The sequence below is a fragment of the Podarcis gaigeae genome, assembly GCF_964106915.1.
Source record: "Podarcis gaigeae genome assembly, chromosome: 2".
Taxonomy (NCBI): domain Eukaryota; kingdom Metazoa; phylum Chordata; class Lepidosauria; order Squamata; family Lacertidae; genus Podarcis; species Podarcis gaigeae.
This window is the reverse complement of record NC_139679.1, coordinates 89867215-89885978: the sequence shown is the minus strand read 5'-3', so window position 1 is coordinate 89885978 and position 18764 is coordinate 89867215. Positions and strand designations below refer to the sequence as shown.

Sequence of the window (18764 nt, the reverse complement as noted above, 5' to 3'; positions counted from 1 at the left end):
GCTACATAAAGGTGAGGTGGCAATTTAAAAAACAGCTTTCCAAAGGTGGTTACTTATTGTCAAGCATTTCACCATGTAAATATATACCGATTATTAACTACAAAGTCCATTTGGTTACTACTGTTAAGTTTTACCTTGAGCAGTCTTCCATTGGCTGTTCCCAGAAATACAACTGTGTAATTATTGACGCTGGTGACAGCTACTGATGTAAGTCCTGGCGAAGTGAACACTGGCCTGGCCTTGATAGGTTGCAGGATTGACAATGGATGCTGGAGATGCGCTGCTCCACAGTCCAACTGTTCTGGTTGCAACTGAAAAGGGGGGAAAGATACATTAGTAAATAAGTATTGGGACACTGTAGATATCTGTATTTGGTTTTTGCATCCCCTGCACTCTACATTGCAAACAATGCACTGGAGGTGGCCTCAGAGGTGGGTGGGTGTGCTGAGATTTTAACAGGGGAAGCAAATTTTGTATTACTTCACAATGTTCCCAAACAGAGACACATCTATTTTTCATGTTCTATATTTCCTGCTCCCCCCACATAACACTACTATGCAAGAGAGGTATAGAGCATATATAATGTCAATGGTTTCAGCTTGAGGCTCCTTTTTTCTTACCATCTATTTATTACAGGTATTTTTAGGCCACCCCAGGGCCATTTACAAGTAAGAATAAAACAATTAGAACATGATTACAGAAAACAGTAACGTAGGAAATGAAAAGGTCATAAAACCATAAAAGCAGGAATACTATCAAAAGTGAACGTCACTGTCTGCCTTAATGTAATCATAGTTGAAAATGATTGATCTTCTACTTCTGTTTGAAAGAGTGTTTGGTGTAATACAGATCTGCATAATCTGTCACCAAAATAGCTTGCCCGATAAATTGTATCGTAGTCTCATGACACTGATGGATTTTCTTGAAATTCATAAAGTCCACGGGGGAAAACAGTGGCCTTATACATGAATTCATCAGCACCAAATGCACTTGCTCTCACAGGCAGGATGCAATGCAGAGAAAAGACTAAACAGGTTATCGTATCATTATTTGTATAAGTCTACAGGGTTTTATTCTTTGTCACACTTGCAGGTGGTTTTTCTATCTCCCTGACTTAAACATATGTAAATATTCTGTCCTCTATGTTTGGCAAATTTGCATATATCTTTACAACACTGCAATATTACTGAAGTTAAGCAACCTAATTCCCTTAACATTTCTTTCCAATGGTTTTAGGTTGCAATCCTCAGCATATTGAATAAACTCCTCTGAACTCATGCTTCTCAGTAGGAATATAGCTATCCTACTGCACTTTAGGCTCAAGGTCCATTTAAGGAATGAAAACAAGCAATGTCAGTATCTTTCAGGTAAGAGTAGTTTCCTGAATTCCAAGGCAAGAAATATTAACCTTGCCAAAGCTGTTTTTTAAAAAAGAACAAAGCAATAAAGGTTGCAGCACTGAAAATAAAAACTAATAACAGCTGCACTGCTAATCTCAGAATCTGCTCAGATACCATTTAAGTAAAAAAACAGCACTTCAGTGTATGCTACAAGTAAATTTTTAAAAAAGTCCTCAGACTAGAAACAAATGAGCAATATGCAACTTTTTTTTCTTCATAGCTCTGTTTTGTTTTGATGGTTTACAGAATTGTTCTAACTGAGCATGGAAAATGCAGCAACTTAACAGACTCTAAACAGAAGACTCCTTCACAACTTATCAATGTTTTTGGCCAGCCGTCACAGGCTGTCTAGCAGGAGATGGTCAGAGATTCTGAGCAAGGAAACGGTGCATGTTGAAGAAACACACAAGATGAATCATAGAAGGATTCACACTAGTGGAATGGCCAATAAAGGACTTGGGTCATATACTTGCTGAAAACTCTCCGCTTTTCATGTTAAAACCGCACCCCAACTCGAAAAGACACTAAATTTCAGCCTGCTATTATTAAAGTCAATGTCCCGGTTTACACAACACGCTAACCCAAACTTTGGCTTAGCGATCGTGCAAATGATTGGGCTCCCCAATGGGAGTTTGCTGCCACTTTGCTCTGCTTGGTCCTTGTTGCTAAGCAAGGGAAAGGTTTGGTTTAGCATGCTGTCCAAACAAGGACTTGGGGCTAAGTTGCAAACACAAGCGCAGCAGGTTGGAGGTCCCTGGGGAGAGGGGTTCCGAAGTGCTGAAGCAGCAAGCATCTTGGGATTGAGATGGCCACAGCTTCATTGATTCAGATTTAATCGGTTTGGGCATAGACACTGGGTATGTATCCCGAATCAGTCAACCTGAATGCTGCCTGATAGGCCATCCGGGTTGATCCTGGGGTTAAGGATCCCGCCCCCCAAGGATGAAAATCAAATAGGACAATCCCACCAGTTTGCCTCTGAATGGGTCATTTTCAGATGGAGATTGGTTTTGCCATTTTCACTGCAAATTTTAATAGATCTGGGGTTTTGGTTTCAGGATGTTATTGTTCCTAAGGAACTGAAACACAAAATCATATTTGATTAAGGCAGGTATGGTGATAAACAATTCCTATTCTTAACATTCCCTTGGAGTTGTTCTTTACAGATTAAAGTAATTGTTGTCATCCATGGAGTGCACCTCCAGGATGGAGTTAAACCGCTGTGTTAGCAGCACCAAAGTGGCCTCCTCAGTGCACAAGCCTGGGCAGTGTGTATGGAGGTTCTGAGTGGACTAGGACTAACGGGTGGGCAGGCAGTATCCCCCATAGGTCTTCACAGCCTTTAGATGCACTTAAGCAAGTATGGAAATAGTGACCTATAATATTCTCCTTGATCAAATGCACCTCTTATCATCTGTTTTGATCTCGAACCATTGCCAAGGCAGAATTGAAGAGTTGCAAACCTGTTTTTGGAGCCTCTCTCTTCATTAGCAAGCAAATGCAAATTTGTTGCCACGAACTAAAGGACATGCTTTATCCAAATTAACGATCACTATGTCTGGTCATTCTCCCCTATCCTGCAAAAGGCATTAGGCCAGGAGTTAACTGACTTTGTAAGCCACACTAAGGCAAGATGGAAAGGGCTGATTTAAAAACCTTTTATGCTGAAAACAAGTGCCAAGAAAGACTAACATAGGCTCAACTATATGACATGGTTTATTAGAGACCAAACAGAAGAGATAATGTGTTACAAATATGAGGATCTCTGCAAAATGTATTTTGCAGCTCTGCATTATTTAATGCTATGAAAAAAACAAAAATCCAACCCCATCTCTGAAGCAATGCTTTTATTTCTTCCTGTAACTGGGCAACACAATTGGTTTTTACTATGTACATCCCTTTCATTTTTCTTATTTAATAGTCCTTCCCCAATTTAGTCTACTTATGCAATGGAACTTTGATTGCTGAATGCTTCGAAAGCTGAACAATTCAGAACCCAAACGCTGACATTTTCGAACACATCTCGGAAGTCGAATGGCTTCCGAGGTGCATGTCTCCATTTTTTCAATGGATTTTGATGATTGGCAATTGCGCCTCGGTTGTCGAATGCTTCAGAACTTGAACAGTCTTCCAGAACGGATTACGTTCAACAACCAAGGTTCCATTGTACATATTTTAAGTCAAGTTCCTAGGTCTCTCTCATAGTGATCAAAGTCGTTGCCACTAAATATAAAATACAGATACTCAAGTACAGTGGTACCTCGGGTTAAGAACTTAATTCGTTCTGGAGGTCTGTTCTTAACCTGAAACTGTTCTTAACCTGAAGCACCACTTTAGCTAATGGGGCCTCCCGCTGTGCCACCGCTGCACAATTTCTTTTCTCATCCTGAAGCAAAGTTCTTAACCCAAGGTAATATTTCTGGGTTAGCGGAGTCTGTAACCTGAAGCGTATGTAACCCGAGGTACCACTGTACAGTTAATGGCTATAGATCAGAATAAGGGAGCAATCCAAACAAAATATCTCCTGGATGAGTGAGTTAGGATCAAACGGATCTCCAGCTCAGTCAATTGATTCCTGGAACAGCTAGACTAGGCATAGGCAAACTCGGCCCTCCAGATGTTTTGGGACTACAACTCCCATGATTCCTAGCTAACAGGACCAGTGGTCAGGGATGATGGGAATTGTAGCCCCAAAACATCTGGAGGGCCAAATTTGCCTATGCCTGAGCTAGCCTACATTGGCGTAAATCCCTCATCCCAGCTCAGCTGGAGCTATGCTGGTTTAACCAGCTCAGCTGGAGCTATGCTTCATATGGCTCAGCTGAGGTTAGGGAAGCTGGAGCAACATTGGAGGATGGAAAATGGGGGAATGGCAGGGCAGAGGACTGAGCAAGGGTGACTTATGGTGAATCCTAACTCCATTCAGCTCAGCCATGTGATCCGGCATCCTGATGGGATGTACACCAGCAAAAAGGAGGTGCAAATCAAATTATTTTAAAGGTTTGTTTTCCCTCTGCCAGGCTTAGGCCAGCTACTAGTTAGCAGTAGCCTCACTCCTGAACAGCATTTCAATCAGAATACTTTACACTGGCTTAACTTAAACCAGCATACTTTATGCTGGCTCCCCATACTAATGATAGTTGATTAGTCCCTTGTAGTCCATGCAACTGAACTGATTCAAGTACTTTGACAGCACAACTCCTTTCTATGAAATGGAAAAATGAGCCAAAGACCAGGATAAGCAATGTGTTCTTAACTACAGAATGCAAAAGGTTGTCCATGGATGAGTATATTGATTCTTATATACGTCAGCAATTTTTGTGAATTCTGCCATACCAAGCAGGGGAGGCTCATGCTTTTGTAATACCAGGCACCAGAAAGTGTGTTTCTTTCACACCAGAAATGGGTTCAACAAGTGAGTCCTTTTCAAACGCAACATTTCTTTGCAATCAGTACAATGGTGGAGGCTGTCTGTATATAAAACAGCACATATCGCTCTGAAATGAGATATCCCTGTAACAAAAGTTATACCTAGGCAAAACACACGCAGACAGCACACTACAAATTGGAAACAAATGCACATGGCCTATTCAGAAAATGAGAGTATGGAAGGCCCTTGGGAGAGGCAGGAACAGCTGCTTTCTTTATTTAACAGTCTTGGATTTGGCAACCACTGGTGAAGATAATTGTTTCCTGAACTAGAAGGTCTAGATTTCTTCTTTGAATGCTGTAGAGGACAACTTTCATGCCTCATCGTAAACATATCAAGAGCCAGGAGGGCTGTTTTTAATTCAAATTTATGTAATAATCTATATATCATTTCCCTTCATGTACTAGATATAATGGGCAGAGGAAGAGAAAGTCCAAAGCTTGGAGGAACCTCAGTCAGAGGTATACATCAGATCTTATGTGCGTTGAGCTGAGACCAAGTGATGTCTGGATCAGAACACACACTTGGCTTCACCTCCACAGTTCTCCCCAATACATTCTCACTCTCTCCCATTCCTTTCTATAGGAAAAAAGACATCCTTCAGATAGAGAAAACAAATTGTCTCCTGCATGTGACATAGGACAAACACACACCACTCCAATGGTGTGCCTGGATACAGAGTTTTACTTTATGCCAAATGAATAAATACCTAGTCATTTTTAAAAGTCTAAAGTAAAACAGAAGAACACATGTGTCAGGAATTTAGAATGCTACCATGTGCAAAATTTGGGTTTGGGCATATTTTTGCACATCTCAACTTATGTTAACTGTTTATTAATCTTTTTGTGTTTTCCTTCTATTGCACAGAGGCTGGCGCAAAACTTCTAAGTTAACATATAGTAAAATCAGATCAGAAACAAGAGTTTGGTAACTGGAGTGGGAAAGGTATGAAGCCGACAGAGGAACTAAGATAACAGAGGATAGAGAATAAGGAGAGGAAGGACACTGGATGGGTTGGATCTATAGTCTTTGGTTGTTGCAATTTTCATCAAAATCTTCTAAATATGATGGTGGTTTTTTCATATTTTCCTGGGTTTATTTTTTGTGGAGCATTGTCTGTTTCCTCTCTGCTAAATTTAGCTTATTATTATGCCATTTATTTGCTGATGACACAATGTTGTGGCCTTCCTATACTGGGAAGCCTGGTTATGATGCTTGCCTGTTCCAGAGATACTGTGAGATAGTAAAAGGATGGTAAAATGATGTGATCCTTTCCTTTCTGTCCAGAGTAGTGAATAGTCCTGAGTCTATATATCAATTCCGGGGTTATACTACAAGATACTTATCAGAAGAGTACTTTAGCAACTAAAAGACTAACAACTTTATTACGGCATCAGCTGTTGTGGATTAAAGTTCACTTCAAGTTCATTACTGTAATTAGAATCCTTCACCTTCTGTTGTCATCTGTATTTTATTAATGTGATTTCCTTCTATATCCCTACAAAATTATTCCCCAAGAAAGACATAAACATTTGTATGGCCTACATGATATTTTTTTGGGGGGGGGGGGAGGGTAGCAGTTTTCTTTTTCATCACCTGCTACTTAGCAAGGAGGGTAAGGGAGGTAGAGTAAATGATGGTAGTAGGCGTCCATGATATTTCAACTGACTGGTCGTTCTTGTTTAGGTTCCTGTTTTGTATGGAATTCTGCAACATCTTTATGCTGATGAAGCTGATGAAGAACGATGAGTAGGGGAAGAGTTGCATGACAGTGCTCCCTACTGGGCTGCTGTTATATCCCTGCCAACAGGGTTGAAAAGCTCCCAAGCACCTGATTACCTATGTGATGCCTGCTCCTAACAGCTGATACCAAAATCAAGAATGTGTGATATTATTCCAGTCTCACATAACTGAATAAAGTCCAGGGAGGACACAAACAAGACACCCACCCTTCTTTCTGTCCAAATTAGGGAACTGCATATTTTGTACACCTGTAAGCATATATAACGTGGCAGAGATGTATTTCAGTGTAGGGTATAGTATTCTTACTGCAATTAACAAAAATGGCAAAATTGTTTCAATTCATCTTGTTCATACATATATAAATATATATGAGATATGATTCTGGGAGAAGAAGAAAAAGCTTATTCCATCTAAAACCATAAGGCCCCAATGCATTTTTTTCTTAAATCTCCAAATTGGAGTACAGTATAAGATAGATGATTAACCACAGTTGCTGCCATGCGGAAGATTAATTAAATTAAACAAGGAGAGGTTAGTTTTCAGGAAGTCAGTTTCTGAAGGAACACAGAAAAGAAGTGGTAAGGCAACGCTCAAGGAAACAATGAATTTAACAGATTTTGGGTCCTGTATTTTGTGAGCTTGAATGTTCTTGACCAAATTGAGGAGTGTGTGTGTGTGCGCCTTACAAATCAATTGTAAACTTATTTGAACAGGAAATACTCTATTTCTATTAAAACCTTTTTTGCCCCAATGCGAAAGGAAGTCAGAAGGTTTCGTCTGGTCCTTTCATGCAACTTAGCAGAGGATTAAGCTGTTGACTCCAAGCATGCATGAAGTCCTGGGAAAATGACATTGCTAGCATTAAATTATTCTTTATGAATTTATGGGACATAAATATGGAGCATATGAAGACTCATGTCAAAAGCTATTTTTTACTACACAAAAAGAATTTCTATTAATTCTTATGAAAGAGACCCACTTTTTAAAAGTAAACTATTAGCTATCATTAGAATTAAAATGAAAAACTCTCCAACTATAAACTACTGTATAATATCCAGTGACATAAATCCAGTGTAGAGAACACTTTTCACCATCATACAATTTGACAATAGTTATGAATCTGTAGACTTGTGCAGTACTCAGCCTTTTACATCAAAAATAAATAGTCCACCCTATGCCAATAGGGTTGAGTAAAGGTAATAAAGGTAAAGGTAAAGGTACCCCTGCCCGTACGGGCCAGTCTTGACAGACTCTGGGGTTGTGCGCCCATCTCACTCAAGAGGCCAGGGGCCAGCGCTGTCCGGAGACACTTCCGGGTCACATGGCCAGCGTGACATCGCTGCTCTGGCGAGCCAGAGCCGCACACGGAAACGCCGTTTACCTTCCCGCTGGTAAGCGGTCCCTATTTATCTACTTGCACCCGGAGGTGCTTTCGAACTGCTAGGTTGGCAGACGCTGGGACCGAGCAGCGGGAGCGCACCCTGCCGCAGGGATTCGAACCTCCGACCTTTCGATCGGCAAGTCCTAGGCGCTGAGGCTTTAACCCACAGCGCCACCTGCGTCCCGAGTAAAGGTAATAATGTTGTGTAATACTAGCAAATGCAGGTTGGATTTTCCCCAAATGAGCACTTCCATTCGTATCCAAATATACTGCAGCTACGGTATATTCTCATTCATGCTATGCTAGTCTTTTACTTCTGATTGTCTCTGCCTAGGATGTGCTGTGTTCACATGTAATATTAAAAACACAGGTGGGTAAACTGTAGCCGCTGACCTAATTTTATGTGGAAGCTGCCCCCTTCTTCCGTCCCATCAGAGTTCCTCCCTTCCTATTCATTTCCCCCTTTGCCCTGGCACTAAAAGTATTTTCCGTCTCTCATTGTAGTTTCAGAATACATGGAAGGAGCTGTATTTTACCCAATCAAGATAAAGTGATTTAAAACAACTGGCGCTTTGTCATATGCACTGAGTCCCAGACCATTTCCTTCAGCTCCAACTAAAAAGTGCCGGTTGTAACTTTTAAGGCTCAAAACGGCTTCAGAGCAGGTTATCTGAAAGACTGCCCTTTCTCATCTATAACTGCCTGGTTTTTAATATCTTAAACAGAGCCCCTTGTTTTAACATAAGGTCCTTGGTTCAAGTGAAATGAAACACTGCAAAAGTCCTCCTCCTTGAGGAAACATGAACTCAGTGCTTTGCTCAGGCTCAGCCACCAACCTTTCCCAACCTGTGCCCTCCAGATGTTTCAGACTACAACTTTAATCAGCCCAGGCTAGTTACAACCCAAAATAGCTGGAAGAAAGGGAAAGGGGAGGCTGGCTTAAAGTGATTTTTGTTCTGCCATCAAGTATTCGATCAGAATATGTATCTTCCAAAGCATCTCAACACTACAAAGTTTATATACTTTGGTTTTTGCATTAGCAGATGCAATACAGTTACCATTCATAGGATTTTGTAGTGCATAAACTTTCCTCTTTTTTACATTTGTATCTTACATGAAAACTGGAAAGGTTGAAGGGACTGGTTATGTTTAGACTAGAGAAGAAACACAAAGGAACATGATAGCACCTTTCAAATTCTTGAAGGGCTATCACACAGAGAAGGGCTGCACTTTTTCTTTGCTGCAGCAGACCGGGGCTGTGGGGGAAACATATAGACATATACAGTATTGTGAAGGATTAAGTTACAAAAGATTTCAGTTAAACATTAGGTGTAATGTCTCCACAGAAAAATCAGCTCAGACATGGCCCTCCTGTTTGCACGTCCTGGTAAGCCATAGTCTGAAACAAACCATGTTTTCCTGTGCATAAACAGTGTGCTGGTGTGCACTCCTCAAATCACACCTGCCCTGCTCCTCTTTGCTGATCTTAGAGGACACCGTGCTGGCACAACATGACATGAGAACTAGTGCATGCAGTTTGCTTCTCCCAAACACACCACGAGTGGCAAGCCAAGGCCTAACCTTCATTTCTGCTCCTGGTTTATTTGACAAAAGGAAGTCACAAGTGTCGGTTATCATGCAATGCTAAGCCATCACTGTGGTTTGTTTCCGCCAGGCTTTGGTAAACTGAGGAGTGGCATGAGCAGGATTTGAGCAGAATGCAACACCAGCATGCTGCTTGTTCACGGTAAGCCATAGTTTGTTTCAAACTATTACTCACAATGACAGGTAACCAAAACAAAGAAGTTCCCAAGAGTACAAGAAATCACAGCAACCTCCTAAACAATGAAAATGGTATGAAAATGAGCTATAACTAGACAAAACAAGCCTGTGTGCATATAAATGAGCATATAAATATGAGTGGTAGCCACTGTTGTATAATATATACAACAATTTCTCCAAATATTCAAATTATGATGATGCGATCTACTGGACTGCACCCTGCTTTCTGCTTCATCAGAACACAGAGGTTTCTCACAGATGGTAGCTGTACATCCCATTACAGTGGTACCTTGGTTTGCAACCGTTTTGGATTACAACCATTTTGGATTACAACCACATCAAACCCAGAAGTGCGTGTCCCTTTTTTTGGATTACAACCCCCCCTTTTTTTGGAGGCCCGCCCCATTGGCGAAAGTGCACCTTGGGTTACAACCTGTTTCGGTTTACAACCAGACCTCTAGAAAGGATTATGGTTGTAAACCAAGGTACCACTGTACAGCCTTGTTGTTTGACTTTTCAAAATTATGCTAATCTTTATCTTTAAACTTTAAAAGTATACTACAGTAAATAATGTCACCCAATTGACTGGAATCCAATACTTAAGAGTGAAATGCTATTATGAATGGAATACTCAGTATAGTTCCTCCACAAGAGCTTCATCAATGAAACCTATCCCACAAGGGCAGGGCCGTCTTTAACCGGGGGTGCAAGGGGTGCGGGGAACCCAGGTGCTAATTCTGGGGAGCGTCAGGTGCCCGCTGCTGAACATGCCTAAGCTGTTAACTATCTACCTGTTATGAAATAATAAATAATTTTGATCAAGCTAGAAAAAAAAATCCATATATACCTAGGTATTACCGAAACGTATACCTACTGTTTCACTAAAGGATTTTCGACTTTGTGTGCTCATTTACTAAAGACGCGCAGCGCCAGCAGCGGTGCTTGTCATTCACAACGGCGGTGCTTGTCTGACTCAACGATGGCACTTGTCATTCTCAATGGCGCCGTGCACGCGAAGTTAACTCTTACATCAAAAGATTAAGTTACGTATTATATTGAGCTGCTATGCAGCAGTGGGGTCAGCAGCACCTTTGACACGACTGATGTTTTGCTAAACTAAATTTGGGGGCGCTGGGTGGATCTTTGCACCCCGGTGGCACATACGGCCCTGCACAAGGGGCTTGCTGCTCGCAAAGATTACAACATGAAAGGATTGCTTAGTTATCACGAATCGTTCTAGTACAGAAAGTTTGCATAATGGAATAATACAAAGCTACTGTATGAAGGCACATCAAAGTGCAAGTAGATAAATAGGTACCGCTCAGGCGGGAAGATAAAGGGCATTTCCATGTGCTGCTCTAGTTCGCCAGAAGCGGTTTAGTCATGCTGGCCACATGACCCAGAAGCTGTATCCTGGCTCCCTCGGCCAATAAAGTGAGATGAGCACCACAACCCCAGAGTTGTCTGCGACTGGACCTAACGGTCAGGGGTACCTTTACCGTACCGTATGAAGGCAATATATATATATATATATATATATATATATTGTTGGAGATAAGCAGTGTCCAGTGCACAGCGGAATGATGAAAAGTACGTGCCAACATGCTCTATATTACTTTATTTACACTTCAAAGCTGGTGATTTACAGAAAAACATCTTCCCTCTGCCGGAGCAGAGAAAGGCATCCTCTCTCCTCTAAAGCATGGAGAGAATCACACTGAACTGCAAAGAACAGTGAAAAACAGGAAACCAGTGTACGTCACATCCAGTCTCCTTTCCCGTGAGAAAACCCAACAGCACTTGACTGTGGAATGTAAACATTGTCTTGTGACAAGCACTTCGCTGCTCAGTGAAGGAAGCAGAAACCAACATCCTCCCCCTTTCTGTGAACATCACTGGGCAGCGTGTTCGTACAATATCAGTACAAACCCAACTTCTGCACATAGGTACAGTGTTGATCCCTTGATACAATCTTGGACAATACATCAGCAGGAATTTCATTACCTGGCATATAGGACACCGTTACGAGTCCCTTTTGAATACGTTCCCTAGCATGTTGCAACTTCAATTGCAAGTGCTTTGTGCTTTGCTTACAACCTTCAGAATTCAGCAAAGCCAAACATGCTTTGTTGTCCTGGTAAACCTGGATTGGACATTTGACAGGAATTTTCATGTCTTTGCACAATTGTAACAACCATTCACAATCTTTAAGTGAATAAGACAGTGCATTCAGTTCAGCTTCACAAGTACTTAAGCTAACTGTTGTTTGCTTCTTGCATGACCAATCAAATAGACCCTGATTGTACTTATAGCAAACTCCAGACGTACTTTTCCTGTCTGTAGTGTCACTTCCAAAACTTGCATCTGCAAATATCTCAAGACCACCAGACTTCTGATTGTTAAATCTCAGTCTGTAATGCATAGTGCCTTTCAAATACCGCGCTATGCGTTTCAGAGCTTTCCAATCCTTAACAGTAGGATTGTTGACTTGTCTGCTTAGCAAATTACAGCTAACAGCAATGTCTGGTCTTGAACATCTGGCAATGAAGTTTAGCTTGCCTAGCACACTTCTGTACAGTGTAGTATCAGAAAATGCTTCTCCAGTGTCATCTACCTGATAACCTGTTGTCATCGGTGTGTCTACAGGGTTAGCATCCATCAGGTTTAGTTTGCTTAACACATCAGCAATTTTACGTGACTGGTGTACTAGAATGTTACCATCTTGATCTCTCTCTATTTCCAGAGATAGGTAGTTGTTTACCTCACCAAGATCTTTCATGTCAAAGTGCTCTTTCAATTGAGCTAGGGCGTTATTGTACATTGTGACATCCTTCCAAAAGAATAAAAGATCATCAACATAAAACAAACAATACAGTTTCTTTTGCCCCTCCTCTTTGACAAATACACATGGATCAGCTTTCCCTTGCTTAAAACCTAGAGAAAACAATACTTCAGTGAGTTTTGTGTGCCAACACCGTGCACTTTGTTTGAGACCATAAAGGGACTTCTTCAGAGCACAAACAAATCCCTGTTTTACCTGTACGCCATCAGGTGGAAGCATATAAAGTGATTCATCTAGAGATCCGTACAGAAAAGCTGTATTCACATCATGGTGACTAATGTGTAGATTCTCTTCTGCAGCTAGCTTGAGCATAAGCCTAATGCTCTCATACCTCACGGTGGGTGAGTAGGTCTCGTGATAGTCTTCACCTGGTACCTGTGCAAAACCTCTGGCTACCAATCTGGCTTTGTGTCTGACTATCTTGCCATTTTGATCAGTCTTCGCTTTGAAGACCCATTTGCTTCCAAGCAGTTTCATTCCTGGAACTACTGGAACAAGGTCCCATGTTTTGTTCCTTTCCAAGGAATCAAGCTCAGCCTTCATGGCATTTAACCATGGCTCAGCTTCCTTTGAATCCAAATCCTGGATTTCTTGGAAACTTGAAGGTTCAAACACCTTCTTGGTGCTTTTAACAGCTGTTACTGCTATCTTAGCAAACTCATCAGCAAATCTCTTTGGAGGTCTGCCTTTTGTTGCTCTCTGTGACCTGCGAATTAGCCTTAAGTCTTCAACACTCTCCTCTTCCTTCTTAGGAGAAAAGTGACCTACTGTGAACAATGGTTCCTCCAATTCTTGATCAGAGCTTTCAGAGGGTCGCATAGAGGCTTTCGCACTCTTGAAATCCTCTGAATCACCCGATTCAGTTTCAGACTCATAATCAGAACCTTCATCAGTGGGTGTGGGTTGTTGTGGTTGCTTTTGATTATCCTCAGTTTCATCACTGTCATCAGGATAACATTGGAAAATTCCCACATTCTCCCCCCACTTGGCATTGTACTCAACACTTCTTGTGAGCTTAATTGTCTTAGAGTCAGTCATCATTATTCTGTAAGACCCTTTCTGATAACCTAGAAAGATACCATGCAATCCACGCTTGTCTAACTTGGAGTTTTGTGGTGAGTGAACCCACATGTCAGAACCAAAAATTTTCATGTGTTTGATGTATGGCTTCTTGCCAAACATCTTCTCATAGGGGGTACAACCAATCGCTGAAGATAACCTGCGATTATAACTGTAAGTGAAACATGAGAGAGCTTCGGCCCAATAACTCTCTGGAAGATTGGCATCATGCAGCAAGGTTTTTAACCCTTGAAGCAATGTCTGATTTGCTCGTTCTGCAAGTCCATTCTGCCATGGCGAGCGAGGACTAGACAAATCGTGTTGAATTCCTTTCTCAGTCAGAAAAGCTTCAAACTGCTGAGAAGTGAATTCTCCCCCGCGATCACTGAAAAGAGTCTTTACCTTCTTACCATGCACATTTCCCAACCAAGCACAGAATTCCTTGAACCTTGGAAAAGCCTCTGATTTCTGCTTGAGATTGTACACATAAATATACCTGGAAAATGCATCAATAAGAACCATGAAGTACCTGTTTCCACCCAAAGAGGGCGCTAGTGGTCCAACCAAATCAGCATGAACAACCTGGTATGGTTCTGTAGCTTGCCTACTAGACACCTTACCTTTCGCAGCCATTTTTACCTTGTTTGCTGCGCATGCCTTGCACTTCATGTGGTACCTGCAGGGTTTAATAGTCATACCTTCAACCAAGGCAGGCATTTTAGATACTGCCTCAAAATGCAAATGACCAAATTTTCGATGAAAATCGTGAATACATTCTGCATGCAAACTTTTGTTAGAACCTGCAATGCAACAAGTGTCATCCTGCACAACATCATCAAAATACAAAACATACAAACGATCGACATATTCAGCATGCAATACATAATCATTTTTCTTTGTGATGATGCACCTTTTGTTCTTAAAGGAAACGTCAATTTTCCGCTCATTCAGCTGTCCAACGCTGAGCAGATTATGCTTGGCATCTGGCACATAAAGCACATCCTGTATCGATAAGTCCAAACTGTGAAGAACAACAGTTCCGTAGCCATTACTGGGCCTTTACTGGGTGGTCATCCGCCTGGTGAATCGCACCTTCCTGCGGTGTAAAAGACACGAACAGTCGCTTATCGTTGCACATGTGGTGGGTCGCCGCTGAATCAACAACGAAGAAAGATCTAGACGTCTTCTGGACCTCTGCAACCTTTGGAGTGAAGCGTGAGACCATTGCCTTGTGCTGCGTTGTCCTGGACACCGGACCTTTGCCTTTGCCTCGGCCTTTTCCACGCGATGAGCTTTCGCTGCGCTGCTCTGTCTTGGCCCTGGGATATCTGCATTCCCTCTTCATATGGCCTAGACGTCCACACGTGTAGCATTTCACTGCCTTCAAAGCTTTGGCGCCATCTGGTGGTTCCACTGCACTATGGGATGACGTCTGTGAAGACTCCCCCTTGCCCATGCAGCTATCACCCTGGCGGTCTGCTTCATTCTGAATCATGGCAGTATCACTGGCTACTGTGAGTTGAGCATTTGGCTGATTGGCATCAAATTCCCCACTTGCATCATCCAGCCTTCTGCAGCTAGCCATCATGACTTTGGCATTAGCCTTCTGCGTCATCTCTGCTGCTTTAAATCAGGCTGCTTCATACAAGCTGTGTCTGTGTACAGCTGCAGCTGCTTCATTCCAAAAGCAAGTTCAAAAGTACTTTCGATTTCCAGCCTCTGCCTGTGAGCCTGTGCCTTTCTGCTTAACTGCTTTGCTTATCTGCAGCTGCTTCAAACCGCATTCCAAAGGCAAGTTCAAAAGTGAAAGTTCTCTCTGCTGTCTTAAATTCATGCTGCGACACTGCTGCAGCTGCTTTACTTTCGATTTCCCCCAGCATAGGAAAAATTTATCCTTCTAGCCTTTTGCCTGTGCCACGGCAAAACCGGCTATAAAAGTTCAAAGTCCAGCCATAAAGCCATTAATTAGAAGCTGGCAGGCTGCCCGGAGCAGTAGCACATACCTCATCAAATCATCTTGACGCGCAGAGATATCGTCCGATCCGGCCCTCTGCATTCCGATCCTTTGCCGGCACTCCAATTCTTTGCTCCTTTGTTCCTTTGCCAGGAGCCCGACTTCTGGAGTCCATTCTCAAAACACTGCGTTTTTCTGGGCCCGGAACCAAATGTTGGAGATAAGCAGTGTCCAGTGCACAGCGGAATGATGAAAAGTACGTGCCAACATGCTCTATATTACTTTATTTACACTTCAAAGCTGGTGATTTACAGAAAAACATCTTCCCTCTGCCGGAGCAGAGAAAGGCATCCTCTCTCCTCTAAAGCATGGAGAGAATCACACTGAACTGCAAAGAACAGTGAAAAACAGGAAACCAGTGTACGTCACATCCAGTCTCCTTTCCCGTGAGAAAACCCAACAGCACTTGACTGTGGAATGTAAACATTGTCTTGTGACAAGCACTTCGCTGCTCAGTGAAGGAAGCAGAAACCAACATATATATATATATATATATATATATATATATATATATATATATGGTTTGCCTGTATTACTGCTCAAAAGATACTGCTTCTCACAAAATGTAATATAACTAAGGTCTTACACAGAGTGATGGAAATCAGCTGACAAGCCATATATCACCAACATATGTGATTATATTTGAATAGAACAATTACTCACGAGCAGAGCTATTTATTTAAAAGTAACCACATATTTACATTCACTTTTCTCTGAGGAAAATATTTATGAAAATATAAACTTAAGCCATTTAAACCTGTGGTGGGGACATGGTATTCAAGTTGTATATCAAAATACTTCTTTTAGGGAAGGTGACAAGTCCAAGGATCTCCTTTTTTGTATGAAATAGGATGACAGCTAGCTAAATAAATAAATAAATAAATAAATAAATTCTGAATGTATGTGATGACATTACATAAAATCAGGGCTTTCTTCACCTGGAACTCAGTTCCGGCACCTCTCAGGTGGACACTTTTGCCATTCTAAGAGAATGAAGGAGGTGTTCATGGTGAGTTCTGGCATCTCTTTTTCTACAAAAATAGCACTGCATAAAATTCACAGTTAATGGGTGCTTCTAGATTTCTAGTAAACATCTTGGACTTGTACTCAGTTATCCTCAACCAAGGGGTCTAGATGCCTAGCCAACATATAACTTGGAACATGCACACATAATCACATACATTGTACAACATAAACTGAGCTGCCATTACTGAAATATTTTTTTGTTTTGTTATCTTTTTGTTATCAACAGGATGAAAAAACTTTTAATATCAAAACTCTGTGGACAGCATGTATAATTAAAGTTCCATGTGCATAATATCTGCAGAGACCAATTTATCTGCTAAATGTAGGGTTCTGCTAAATCCCACAAAAGGAACTCTTTGGCACCCTGGCAACTAATATCCCAATGTGTTTGCTATTATAGGCTAATGATTAAATTCCCAAGACCCAAATCATCTTATTTGCTTAATATCAGATGAAGATGTCAATAATGAACAACACTATCTGTTCTTAACGTGAACTCTAAATCTGCCTGTTTCGTGAAAACCCTATTGCACAGATCTTGAGAGAAGTAACAAGCCTGAGATGTATAAACTTGATCAAATGCAGTTTTCGTTATTCACAGTAAGTAGGTCACAGATGACCTATAAGACCCCCTCCAATGATATGGATTATAGCCTTCACACAGTAGACCCACAGAAATTAATGAACCTCGCTAGCCCTGCCCATAAACCTCACTGGGTTTATTCTGAGTAGAACTAGCAATGAATATAACCGCCCTAGTATGCAATCTACAGCATCTTTAAAAAAAAACAGATTGACAACTGTCCTGTTTTCTAGGATTATTGTTCACTAACATTTATAGACATTAATTTTAGTGCCTTCGTCATTTTATTAGGCTTTTAAGTTATCAGCATCTATCTAATCCACATGCTGAAAAAAGGAATCTTGAGTAGCTGCTTCCTTTGCAATATCTATTAACAACTCTGAATTCTTAAGCAGTTTTATGTGCAATTATTTCCTGTTTATAATATCTAAGTATTTTGAAAGGAATGGCTCATATATAGCATATATTTTCTTCTCCATGAAACTAAAATTCTCTCAACGTATCTGGATACAAAACTGATAAAACTTAAATCTGTCATTAATTAGAAGCATGTTTCCATCCCACATGGACCTCTTTTATATCTAATGTCCAAATATTTGTTCTGATGAAATTCCAATTGGATCTATTAAGAGAGATTTCCATGATTTGATCCGAAATTGTTGTGAACTGAAAGGGGAACATAAGCACTCTAATCAATGGGGGGAATGCTAATGAGAAAAGAAAAACAAACAAGAAACAGTGAAAGCAAACACTTTGAAGTCTGCTCAGCTAACATAATTCTTTCATCTATTGTAGTAGCTAGACAGAAGACAATGAACTGATGAAACAGCTATCCGTTTTTCTCAACTAATTCTACTGATTTTTCTTGATGTCACTGGCTTTTGTGCAGTGAATGCTCATTTATAATAACAATGATGATGCATCGGGGTCGACAGAGGAAATCAGTTAATGATTTTACGCAAGCAGCTACATTCATGCACTTAGCTCAGTCTTCTGAGTTGGGGTTGGAAGTTTCCATTTCAACTGAGTGTTTGTAATTTGTTTGTTTTCATATGGTATATCCTTACATTTGGAGTGTCTCTTCTTGTACAAAAAAGCTTTCCCTGCTCTTGAAATTCCTTTTGCATTTCAGTGTAGCTTTTTCTAGCCCCCATAACAGAGTAAGAAAAAAGTAGTCATCGGTTCAGCAATATAGTAAACATTTTGCCTCTGAGCTATATTTTCCACCATACATATAAAAAATGTTTGACTTGAGAGGGATATCCAAAATTCATAGTAGGCCAATACCTTCCAAACGCTGGAGTATCTCGTTAAAGGTGTGGCTATGAGAGTTTAAATTGTGGGGCGGCTGGGGAGGCAGCCTCATTTGCCTCCACTCTAGGGATCTCCCAGCCCACCCACCCTCTTTTATTGCGTGGATTGACTATGGCCTTGCTATGACTGATGTCTTGTCACCTGGCTGTTGGGACCGGGTGGGAATTTTTCTACTTGGCAAAATTGGCGC

The 18764-nt window shown here is 41.2% G+C and overlaps 1 protein-coding gene across 1 annotated transcript in view; it reads right to left on the bottom strand.

The window, feature by feature from the left end:
- Positions 1–18764, bottom strand: part of PLXND1 (plexin D1) — a 160941-nt gene that overhangs the window by 107138 nt on the left and 35039 nt on the right. The window contains exon 2 of the mRNA XM_083722214.1: positions 135–311. Coding sequence (XP_083578340.1) covers positions 135–311 — 177 coding nt within the window. The remainder of the gene's footprint in view (positions 1–134; positions 312–18764) is intronic.